At 30.2% G+C, this 12,416-nt stretch overlaps 1 protein-coding gene across 2 annotated transcripts; it reads left to right on the forward strand.

Annotated features, from left to right (window-relative positions):
- The first annotated feature begins 1,188 nt into the window (after positions 1-1,188).
- LOC119616327 (uncharacterized protein KIAA0513) lies at positions 1,189-11,745 on the forward strand. Of its 2 annotated transcripts, XM_037972684.1 has the most exons (7): positions 1,189-2,212; positions 2,279-2,491; positions 5,660-5,726; positions 5,788-5,901; positions 5,969-6,853; positions 6,917-7,310; positions 7,368-11,745. In XM_037972684.1, the coding sequence occupies exons 2-7, from the start codon at positions 2,327-2,329 to the stop codon at positions 7,537-7,539; spliced, it is 1,797 nt and encodes a 598-aa protein (XP_037828612.1). In that variant the 5' UTR covers positions 1,189-2,212; positions 2,279-2,326; the 3' UTR covers positions 7,540-11,745. The 2 variants fall into 2 exon arrangements, with proteins under 2 accessions (XP_037828612.1, XP_037828611.1); XM_037972683.1 differs by having other exon boundaries at positions 1,189-2,491.
- The last annotated feature ends 671 nt before the right edge of the window (positions 11,746-12,416 follow it).

Genomic DNA, 12,416 nt, shown 5'->3' on the forward strand with positions numbered 1-12,416 from the left:
TATTGAAAAAGTGTTGACATACAAATGTTGTTGGACTTTGCCTTCTTTCTATTTTTTCGTAACATTAGCATTTGTAACAAAGATTAATTTATGAATCCTTAGTGAAGTCCTTTTGGTAATGTCCGTCTGTCTAGAATATGTTTTCTAAAAGTTCCAAATATCTTTGGGATCATTCCATAAGTCTTTTAATTAAAATATTTTTTTTAACTAAAACATTTACTAATAGTTTTACTAAGTTTTTAACAACATCCATTTAATTTAAACATTTTTAAAGTTTTTTTTTCAAATTTTATTTAATTTTTCTAATATTTATATTAAATTCTGAAGAAATATGTGTGTTTTTTATACCCTACACCACTCTAGTGGAGAGGGTATTATGCGTTTGTGCTGATGTTTGTAACAGCCAAAAATATTAATCCTACACCTACTTTAAAGTATAACAATCGGCTCAGAATCACTTTCTGAGTCGATTTAGTTATGTCCGTCTGTCCGTCCGTCTGTCTGTGTGTCCATGTGCTCACGTTACAGGTCGCAAATTTTCAAGATAATTGACCCAAGGATGAAGCCTATTGAAAATGGTTTAATTTGGTCCATTATTGCGTATAACCCCCATACAACCGTACCCCCCGAATAGGGCTTTTGATCTCATAAATATGTTACATGTTCTTGTATCAATCGGCAAAACTTAGTTTTTTAAAAGTTTTAATGTTACTGCTGATTTTCGTAATGATCGGATCTCATTTGACGCTATCTCCCATACAAAGTCACCTTCAGAAAATGACTTGATGGACAAAATTCACGTATAAACACTAACATTACGATGATATTTTGCATAAATAAATGAAATTAAACGCTTTATTATTAAAAAAATAATCAAAATTTGTAACATAGTCACTGGTGTAGGGTATCATCGGCCATGCCTTCTTACTTGTTTTAATTATATTTTAAATTTGTATTTAAATTCTCTAATTGTAACGGACTTTTCAAATTAAAAACTTTTTCTGTTTTATACATAAACCTCCCCACTGTTATATTAACATAAAGCTATGGCTTTTTCTATTAACGTCAACACCCTAAAGTATGCTTTAGGAAAAACACATGTTTATGTTAAAGAAAAAGAAAAAACAAAAAGCTCTACACAGCGTATGAGTATTATTTGCAGCATTTCTCATTCATGCCAACAGAATGGATTTTTACAAGCAACCAATAACATCAAAATATTACAAACAAAAAAAATGAAAAATTTAAACAAATATTTAGAAAAAGAAAATTAAATAAAATATTTAATTAGGCAGAAAATGTTTTAAATAAATTTAAAAATAAAGAAAATATGTCATAAATAACATTACAAATTAAAACAACAAAAAAGTGCCTTGTTTTGTGAACAAATTAAAGTGTTTTATTAACAAATTGTTAAAAAGAATTATAAAAAAAAAAATTAATAAGTAAAGGAATGATAAAAAAAGAAATAATAAAATATTTAACTGTAAAGCCAGTGAAGTTCAAGGAATGTGGTTTTTTTTCTAGTTGGCTACGAAATTTCATTGCACAAGACGGTGTAAAAATCAATAATCAGACACACAATAATTTGACAAAACAAACAAAAAGCAAGAAATAATAATAACAAAAAAAAAAAAAAAAATATACATATATTTCATTTGATGGCCAGGAGTCCCTCACAATAGAAGAAATAGGAGGAGGAGCAGCAGAAGGTGCTTGGTATTGGGCAACAACATCACATGTCTATACTAGGAAACATGTTCTGCTTATACATCATGATGAACATGAACTCTCGTAAACAATAGAGTGTAATATACTATAATCGGTTAAATTGCGGGTTTTTTATTGTTGTTGTTGCTGTTGCTACTAGCTGTTATGTGACGTTGGCTGCAGCCTGTAATTTAATTGTGTGTAAATGTTTTAGATTGCCAGCGCCGCAGCTAATCTTGTGGCAGCATTAGCATTGTTATAATATGACCAGTCAAGTGTTATTATGTGTGTTTTCAAATATGTACTTAGTGTAATATAAAAATATTATGGCTAGAATATAAAATATAAAAGAATGCAAAAAAACCTTAAAGAAAAGGAAATAAAAGTTCAATAGTTTCATTGAACTTACACTTACAATGTAAATGTCTTTGCCAACAACAACAGTAATCTCTAAAGGCAGCATCTAAGTAAAAAAACAACAACAATTAAACCTTCTTTTAAAGTAAGAAAGGCCTACAGACATTGATTTTTATATATTACTGTTTAAATGTGTTTAATATTATTAAAGCGATAAACACACTTACAAACCTTCATAAACAGCTACACAAATGTTAAAATGTTTAATTCTACGCCTTCACAACCAGCCACACCACCACCGGTGGGTGAAACATCACGCATTAAAAGCTTTATGGGTCGTACCCCCGCCATTGGTATATTGAAATCGAAATTCTTAACTGTTTTGGGAAATAGTAATGAATTATTAAATGGCATTTCATCAAAGGTATGTAAACACAATAACAAAACACAAATAAATGTCAAAATTGTTACAACATTTCACATTTCCGTTTCCTTTAATAATAATAATGATTTACATGCTCTTTGTTGTTGTTTGCCTTTGACCTTGCAAATGTAGTAGTAGCAGTAGTAAGACAGAGTTGTTTAGTGCCGAAAGGCCTAATGACAACAACAAACATTTTTACTCATATAAAATATTAGCAAAAGTAGTAGTAATAATAATAACAAAAATAACCGTGACAGCATATGTTTCAAGGTTTAATATTGCAGTTTGTACTATGTCATAAACATAAACAAAAAGGAAGAATACTGAGAAAATATGAAGGCAAACACACAAACATTCCAACATACATACATACATATGTATGTATGTATGTATGTATGTATGTATGTATGTATGTATGTATGTATGTATGTATGTATGTATGTATGTATGTATGTATGTATGTATGTATGTATGTATGTATGTATGTATGTATGTATGTATGTATGTATGTACTCAGAGCAATGCTCAAACTTTCTCTATTTTGTATGATAGACATGTTTATGTTTTTTTATTATTTTCTAGCTAAGTTTGTGTGTGTTTAGTTTACAAGGATGTTGGTGTGTAATTAATTGTAAAAGAAAATGTTATTAAAGGCCTTGATACCAACAAAATGAATTGCAATTCAGCGACAGAGCAATACACAGAAAGCGAGGAGTAGCTAGAGGGGAGACTACGACTATGCACAGAGAGAGAGAGTCTAGTTTGAGGAAATATGCTTTTACGGCAGTAATACTTTTATAAATTTTCCTAAAGACTGGAGGCTATTGTTAAAGAGGCAGACAATATCAAACTGCAGCAAATAAATCATAAAAAAAGACCTTTGAAAATAGTGAAAGGAAGTGTTTTAGTTTTTAATTAAAATACTTTTGATAGCATAGTATGTATATAAATATGCATGTGTAAAATATAACGTTAGAAGATAATAATCTGTTACATTTTTTTAACACGCTATATTGTTTAAGTAAAGGCCTATTGCAAAAAAACTTAATGCAAATTTAAGTATTTTTTCAATTTGAAAATTGTTATTCTTAAAAATATCAAATTTTCAGCTTTGGATCTGATTTGAAGGTATCCGATTAACAGACCGATCCTTAAACCATAATACTTTTTTACAAAATTGTCATCTTTGAAAAAAGTTCAGACAATCTTTAGAACTTTTTTGTAAAAAGTCTAGAATGGGGTCTTTTTTCGTGAGAATGGTATTAATGTCGAAGTGCTTTACGTGAACACCTGCCGAGTTGGCCCATTTTACGGTGGTCTTTTTCAACCACTGGGGGAGCTTTTGTAACGACTCACCACCTCCCATTGCGCTTCTTACACTCAGGTGGCAATTTATGTATATGGAATTTCCGGTCCAGTATACGTGCACTTTGCTCAAGTACTTGAGCTATCTAATCTCTGACCATTGCTGCCCCGTTGCTTAATTTCCGCGATGCAAAACCATCACTTCCGCTTACAACCACGTAGATGGGATGGATTCTGTAGAGTCAGCACTTAGAGACGTAATCGGTAAACTGAAGTACGAATCCATCAAATAAGCCGTGACTCTGTTCTTACTCACAGTGACACACTGTTATAATTCTAGACAAGGAAGGAAAATTTAATGGTATCGCTTGTATAAGATACCTTTCATCCATCACCATTCAACCCAGCACACTTCTCACTTATCCGTCACACTCATAAGAGAACGACAGACTCACTCTACGTATACGGCCGGGCAAGTTCCGTATACCCCTACATCCATCCCGTATCATATACAATTAACACCAACTCATTTCCAACGCTTAGTCAGGTCAGGGTATATATGTTGTCAATCGGCCATAACACTGAACTTATCCCGAAATATAGAATGTGGGTTTAAATCACAGCTACTACGTGGATTCCGAAGGAACCTCAACTAACTGACCAGACAGGACAAGTGCTGTGGGCAACTGGCCACCCGTAGTACCAGATAATGTGGTTCTCTGGTTAGACCCCATGTCAAATCATTCCACGACTAGTCCCGGCAGACTAGTTAGAGGTACTGGTAGCACCTCTTTACCCTGGAATTGTAGTACACCAAGATGAGGGTCTTTCATCAAGGAAACATTCCCCGGGTATGAGAAGGGTATATATAAGTTTGTCATTCCGTTTTGTGATTTCCATAATATGATTTTAACCATGACCGTCTGTCTTTGTATATGTACCAGGTATCTTCACATGAAATAAAGCCCGGAATAATTGAGAGCGCAATTTATGGTACTTTTTTGTTGTTCAAAAGGTACTTTTTAGAAGTTTCTATAATATAGAAACTAGAATCATAAAATTAAACATTCACAAAATTGAGTGAATGAAAATTTTTACTTTTTACATCTTTAATAATATAGAATATAGAAACGCAACATTAAACACGCGGTGATTAAATTCTGGTACTTTTTAGTAATTTAAATGGTACTTTTGAATTATTGAACCTAGAAACGTAAAATTAAACATATAGAGCCAGATTAATGAGAGTAGACTTTGTGGTACTTTTTCGTCCATCAAAAGGTACTTTTCTCAATTTTCAATAAATATTGAATTTAGAATCATAAAATTAAACATTTGAAATCCTGCGTGACTGAAAATCTATAGGAAAGTATTTTTGGTACTTTTCCATTTTTCAACTGAAACTTTTTGAATATTTTATAGTATTGAACCTAGAAACACAAGATTAAACACGCAGCATATTACTTAAATGAAAATCTAAAAATGGGTACTTTCTGGTACCTTTAGAATTTAAATGGTACCTTTTGGATTTTCTGAATTATTAAACCTAGAAACATAAAATCGGACATATAGAATCCTGATGGAATCAACATTTGGAAGATTAAACTGTTCTTTTTGTTTTCCAACTGGTACTTTTTGAAATGAACACGCAGCATTCTCATTGAATGAAAATCTATAAAAAATGGGACTTTCTGGTACTTTTTCGTTTTCCATTTAGTATTTTTTTTTTTTAATTTTTTTTGTAATACAAACACCATAGTTCGACTTCCGGTAATCAATCAATCTTTCAAAATTGTGATAAATATATAATTTAAGAAATATTTATAATTAATTAATTTAAATTTATTTTTTATTTAAATTTAGTTCACCCTTAATATCAGTTCAAGTGATTCGGACTATTGTGATGATGATGAGGAAGAAATACCTAAATGTAAGTTTATTTTATAAAATTTTCTATAATTTCCATATCAATGAATTTCTTTAAACATTAGTTGATGAATCCATTGATTATACGAAAATAGACTATGAGGCTCGTAGGGTTAAGGCAAGACGAGCTCATGAAGAAATCATATCTGGTCGCTATAGACAACCGAATTTAGCACCAAGTAAGTTACTAATGAAAACACTTAGCACTCAAACTTTGGCTAAATACTTTTTTAAATTTTCCTTAAGGACCTCGCCTGGATGCCTTGCGCAATAAGAAACGTGACAAATCCCGTTCATCTTCTTCATCATCCTCCTCCTCATCATCGTCTACCTCAACCTCCTCGAGATCGTTTCAAAACAATCTACAGGATAGATCTCATGTTAGTAGCACTACACGTTCCGATTCCATAGAATCCCGACATTCGGGTGGTTATGAAAGGGCAAGAGCCATACCCGGTGCTCGACGCAGTGAACTGGATATGCAAAGAGACCTAATGAGAATGCGTGAAAGTTCAACAGCTAGTGTCACACATCCAGTGGTGCCGGCTGGTAGTACAGCGCCTCATATTGAGGTACAACCTCCCTCTTATGAACGTGAACTTAGTAAATCATCTGTAGTTAATGCCGCTGCGGCAACCTCAAATCATTCCATAAGAGTTCCTCCTGTTAGACGTAAAAATTCCAATAGCAGTACTTTAACTAGTTTGCGTGATGATCTAGAGTGCCAGGTTAGTCCCAGTGTAGAGTCGACCGACTGGCGTAATTTTATACGTTCAGAATCGCAAAATTCGGTGCCTTCATGGGCCTCTTCCATAAGTCTAGATTGTCGTGCCGGTGAAGAGCCCATTAAAGAATTTATGAAACGTTTTACCGAAACCTTATTCTCCAATGCAAATGCTATAGATTTGGAATTGAAATCGGAATTTGGTGCCATGACACGTTTAGAAATAGGACGTCAATGGTTTGTACGTTTTCTGGTGGATCAAAAGAATAAGGTGAAGGTGGTGAATGAATTGACTTTTCATTCTTTGATACAACATTTTGCTTTGGTTTTATTCGAATGCAATGAATGTGAACATTTTCCACCAGCTGCCATTATAATGAATTTGTGTTTCATATTTTATCGTGAAAGTAAGTTGAGAGAAATTAAGTTTTAAAATATAATTTTGGTATAATTATTTTTTAAAATTTTAGTTGATGTTCCCGGTTGTGATGCTTACCGTGAATATCTATTTACTTTTATGCGTGAACAGCCTATATGGTTGTCTTTGCGCTTTTGGAATACAGCATTTTTTGAATCCCTACAATCGGAAAGGGATCATCGTGTTTTGGCTAAACAAAAGAAACAGGAAAGACGTAAGGCTAAGCAAAAAACTAAGAATGAAGTGGAGCCAGAACCAAAGCCTCAAACTACTGAAACTGACAATGAAGAAAAAGCTTTAAATAAAACTGAAATTTCCACCTCAAGTTCTTCCCATCATAGTCATGCCAATAAAATCAAAAGGGAACGTTCACCGAAAGTGGTAAATGAGGCAGCCGGAAGCGATATGGATAAAGAAATGGAAAATATATCATTTCGACAATTAACGTAAGTTTGGTTTTAAAATGATTAATAGGATTTTTAACAAAATTTCTATTATTTTAGTTCATTTACTTGCAATATACATGCCTTGGGTGCACCACAAGATTTGTGTTTGGAATTTTTCAAAAAACAACAGGCCATACTGGCTCTGCCCAAAGAAAAATCCAAATTAATACGTGATAACATCTATCGCATCTATTATGAAACCGAAATGTGGGGCTTTAAACAATCTTGAAGTACAAGAGAGGCTTTGAAACCACAAAAATATTTCAATTTTCGAAATCAAAACTATAAAGATCAAAAGAAGTTTTCATAGTTTTATATGGTAGTTAAACAAAATATTTAATATACATACATAAACAAAACAAAAACAATATATAAATTATTTACTTTAAAATATAAAACAAATTTAAACAAAACAAAATTTTAATTAAAAAACAAACAAAAACAAGTAGTTATATTTGTTCGAAAGAATTTTTAATATGAAAAACTGAAAAAATAGTTGATATTTAAATTGTTTTTTAAGGATATTAAAAAAATTGTCATTAAATATTTTAAAAATGTGATAAATTATTTTGTGATTTAATATAAAAAAACTAAACAGTAAAAAAATATTAAGCAATTTGATAATTAGTAGTTAAAATTAAAAATTATTTGGTTTTTTTCAAGTTAAAAAACTCTATCTTTTCCTCTAAACCCAAACATTCCATTCGTAAATAGTTACTAAACTAAATAACTTAATATGTATTAATATCTACTATTAATATTTAGACGTTTTGAGTGTACTAATTATAGAAAAATAGGTATGAATGAATAAAAATTATGTTAAACTAATTATAAAAAAAAAACAAACGAATGAAAAAATTTCTTCTTCGAAATGCCTCATACAACAATCCGTCAAACTTACAAGCAAAAAAAAAATCAAATACTTAAAAAAATACTTATCTAATAATAAAAATAAAATTGTCATTATTTTGTAACAATGTTGAAACTAAACTCAAAATAAACAAAAAAAAAAAAAACCAATTAACTATAGTTAACAACAAATTATAAAATACACATACAATATAATAAAACTATTAAATTTAAATATATTTTAATATTCATTATTATTTTAGATATGAGACACAAATTAAAGGGCTTATTGCAGTAACGTGTTAAGTTATATGATAACATAAACTTATTTCTTTATCAAATTTCAATTAAAAAAAATCTATAAATGTCTTAAAAATTTTAAATTTTAAAATAGTTTTTTTAATTTTATTTTGTAACTTATCAAGTTATTGCTATAAGCTTTTCAAATTTAGCTAAGAGTTTCACAGTTTTATTTAGCATTCAAGTAAAGGATTCAAATCTTATCAATTGTAGAATTTTGCCTAATTATGGTTTAATAACTATTAACAATAGAACCATTGGAACTATTCAGCAGGAACAAAATGAACGAACTAAATGAACATTTTTTTGATTCTTTTGCATACAAGATTTCACAAAGTTCCATCATTTTATCCTTCTACTAGATGAAATTGTGAAGACTTGAATATGATATAGAAGTATTTAACCTCTTTTTTTACTCACCATCAAAAAATATATTGATCTTATCATTCTGTTTGTAACACATTGTGGTCGTAGACCCACAAAAGAATACATTTTCTGGACAATTATAAGATTTTGGGACGATATAAACCGAAATATTTTCTATTATTGAAATTATATTTGATATTGAAAATGGGGAAAATCGGTCCCCACATAAAGTCCATTTCAGAAATTGCCGATAATTGACATACAAATTAAATTTAACGTAAACAAGTTTTAAACAATATTGTTTTTTATTAACGGAACGGCCCATAATTGACCCAAGTCTTCATATACATAACACCGCTTACAGAGAATTGCTTTATTGACAATAAATCATTTGAAAAATTTAAGGTATCAAGTGAAATTCGCAGGATACTGACTAGAGACTCCTTTGAGTAAGATAGTTTGGCATTGTCGCCAAGTAGGACGACGGGGAGCTTTGCTTCTTCTTGAGTTCATTCATAATATTTAGCTACTGGGGCAATTCGATTGCCTTTGCTTCAGATGAGGTCCGATATATCTTTCAGAGTGTCTTGGGCTTGGCTTGTCCCAAAGTGACTGTCTAGGACATATTCCCAAAAATTCATATTTTGTGTACTAGATATCGGTTTTACATCCTTGTTGGTATTAGGTATGATCTTTATTAGGTGAGGTTACGTGGGTTGCTCGCTAGTTAGCGAGTTCACCCGAAGGCCTTGTGGCCCATTGTTATACCCTTAGAATTTTCATTCCCTTATGTTGAGAGAATGATTTCCCACCCTAATTTCGTTGACTATTTGGTTCTTGCGGTCTTCGTGAAAACCAGCCGGTGTTCCTAATAAAACCGATTATGTTTACTACTGACGCATCTCAGAGACATTCCAGTTCGTGGAAAAGAGCTCTACCAAGATAAAGTAGTCTGTGCTCTTGTAAGGCTAGGCAGTCGCATAGAAGGTGTTATACGGATTCCACTTCTTCTTCCTCCAAACATCTTCTACAGTAGCTATAATGTGGGTAGCCCATATGTCACGACATATGTCCAATCCGTTGTCAGAGTGGACCAGAGCAGTCTCGATATTCTACAAGTGGTGATATTTGATCACCTGAGTTCCGTCTCACTGAAAGCCCAGTCATCTATCAATTTTGATAGGGTCGCCAGGGGAGTATGAATATCCCTTTGCGCTAGGGGTAAGTCTAGGGACGACCCTTTGGTTGCGCATTCATCAGATATTTCATTTCCCCGGATGCCCCCATGTCCTAGAACCCATATCAACTTAACGTAATGTTGCGTCAGTTGTGCCAATGATTGAATACAATTGACATTTCGACTTAATAACATTGAATTTAAGAGCCTCCAAGTATATATGTATGCTCGAATTTTCAAGATTTTGTTCCCGGATTCTTCTCGCGGCTGTATCGATGTCATATATCTCTGTCTGAAGAACCGTGTAGGTGACAGGTAGTCGAAGAGATAGTAGAAGATTCAGTTTTTCGGAAAAGATTTCCGATCCCCTGCCCCTTTCTGTTTTCGTTTTTACAATTTGATGATTTAAATTCGTACTTCTCACCTGAATTTAAATGCTGAGGGTCGGAAGATATTAAAGTTACAAACGTAATGACAAATTTATATATATACATATATGTATACTCTCTCACGAAGGTGAATATATCAAAATGGATTCATGATAATAACTCATCGCAAAATTTTTGGATTTTTATAATTTCCAAACAATATTTAAAAATTATATATATATTTTTTTGGAAACCTATGGATAAATACTTCTATTTTATAGTTAGAATATGCTATTTATAAATGTATTATAATTATTTACATATTTATAATGTAAATTATGACTTATAAACCAATAAGAATTCTAAATAGTTAAACAATTCAGACTTCTCACAATACTTCAAAATCTTGAATGTATACCACAAGACCGTTTGTCTCCGAAATTGGTTTATAGGTCATTTTTCTGTACCTACTTTTAAACATGACAAAACAATGATATTACATACATTATACTTACCTTATACTAAAACCAAAACTACTATTAAGAAATCTATTAAAAACAAAACAAACTTTTCCCTAAGAGAAATTTAAATTTTATCTATTTCTATTTAAAATAACATAATTTGAAAATCAAAAAACTTTGTACTAGTTAAAAATCAAAAAAAGGAATTGTAAAATAGTGGCCGTATTTCTAAAGGTCTTTAGATTAAAAACGATGTTATTTTTTGTTAAACAAAAATTAGAAGGGAAGAAAACTTATTTTAAATTATTTAATAAACAAATGACAGATTGACATATTTTTCATATTTTTCAAAATCGCATCAGATGTTAATATTAGGACTTTTTTTTGACCAAGTTTAAACTAGCAAACTAACTAAAGAGATTCCTCTAGACAACGTTCCAAGATTAAATTTAATTTAAGCCTTAAACGTTAACCTGAAAACTGACTCTTAAAGTTGATTATTTAAATGTTTAATTTTCATTTTCACAACGACAAGTGTAGTTAACGCCTGGCGCGATTGTTGTGTTTAGCAAACAAATGACTGTTACACAGCTCGTCAGAAACAAATAAATAATAAAAAACGAAAAGTATTGTAATTAAATGAAAATTTTGACACATCATTTTTTTTTTTAATTATTAACATTTAGCTAATTAAGTTAATTGACAAAACATGAATTTTTCTATTTAAACAAATAAATATGAATTACTATTAATAAGTAATATGTAATATTATTAATAATAATGATGGAAAAAAATATTTTAAAATAAAACAAAATTTTAACAAAATGTATGGTTTCTTTCCAGAAAAGTATTAAACAAATTATATTTAATAATTATAAACAAAAACTATTTGCACTATTAATTCTTTTAAATTTCATTAAACCCCCAAAAAACTATTTTCAATAATAAAAGAAGAGATTTAAAATAATTTTCAAAATAAATTTGAAAACAAATAAATAAAAACTCACATTTCAAATTGTTTTATTTAACAAATTTTTATTTTATTTTTAGCTTAAAAGGTTTTTTTTTTAATAAATTTAATAAAAAGTTTAAATTAAATGATTTATTTAGTTTTATTAAATAATTATTTAGCTGTTTAGTTTTATAATAATTAAAAGAATATTGCTGTTTCAAGTAAATGATTTTGAATTTAACAACAAAGTTTAGGAATTTCAAAACTATTTTTTATGTTTTTTTTTTGTAAAGTGGAAAAAGAGGGTTTTTGACTAAGACCCTCAATACTGTAAAAATAGAAATGTCACTAGAAAAAAATTTTGGTTAAGCAGGTTTAATTTCAAGCTAAATTCACAGGGGGGTGGTAGAATCAGAAAAATGAAACAATTTAGTTTTTTATTTTTAAATTCACAAAATAAAATTTTGTAAATTTATGTTATTTTTTTTTTTCTTAAAGTTTTTGGTAAAATACAAATATATAATTACATAAATAAACAAGGGTTTTGAAACATTGAAAATGGCCTGCACTTTAAATGGTAAAGTGCAGTTAATTCAACAAAAAAGTTTTCGTAAAGACTAATAATTATATAGA

The sequence above is a fragment of the Lucilia sericata genome, unplaced genomic scaffold (genome assembly GCF_015586225.1).
Source record: "Lucilia sericata isolate MDLA Ls3-8-SP2 unplaced genomic scaffold, ASM1558622v1 Contig000067F_arrow, whole genome shotgun sequence".
Taxonomy (NCBI): domain Eukaryota; kingdom Metazoa; phylum Arthropoda; class Insecta; order Diptera; family Calliphoridae; genus Lucilia; species Lucilia sericata.

What these genes read in the sequence shown, in the direction of transcription:
- LOC119616327 (XM_037972683.1), top strand. Translation starts at nt 2,327, where the DNA reads ATGTTTAATTCTACGCCTTCACAACCAGCCACACCACCACCGGTGGGT. An exon ending in TAAATGGCATTTCATCAAAG is followed by an intron (nt 2,492 to 5,659) that starts GTATGTAAACAC and finishes ATTTAAATTTAG; the next exon opens with TTCACCCTTAATATCAGTTC. An exon ending in TGAGGAAGAAATACCTAAAT is followed by an intron (nt 5,727 to 5,787) that starts GTAAGTTTATTT and finishes TTTAAACATTAG; the next exon opens with TTGATGAATCCATTGATTAT.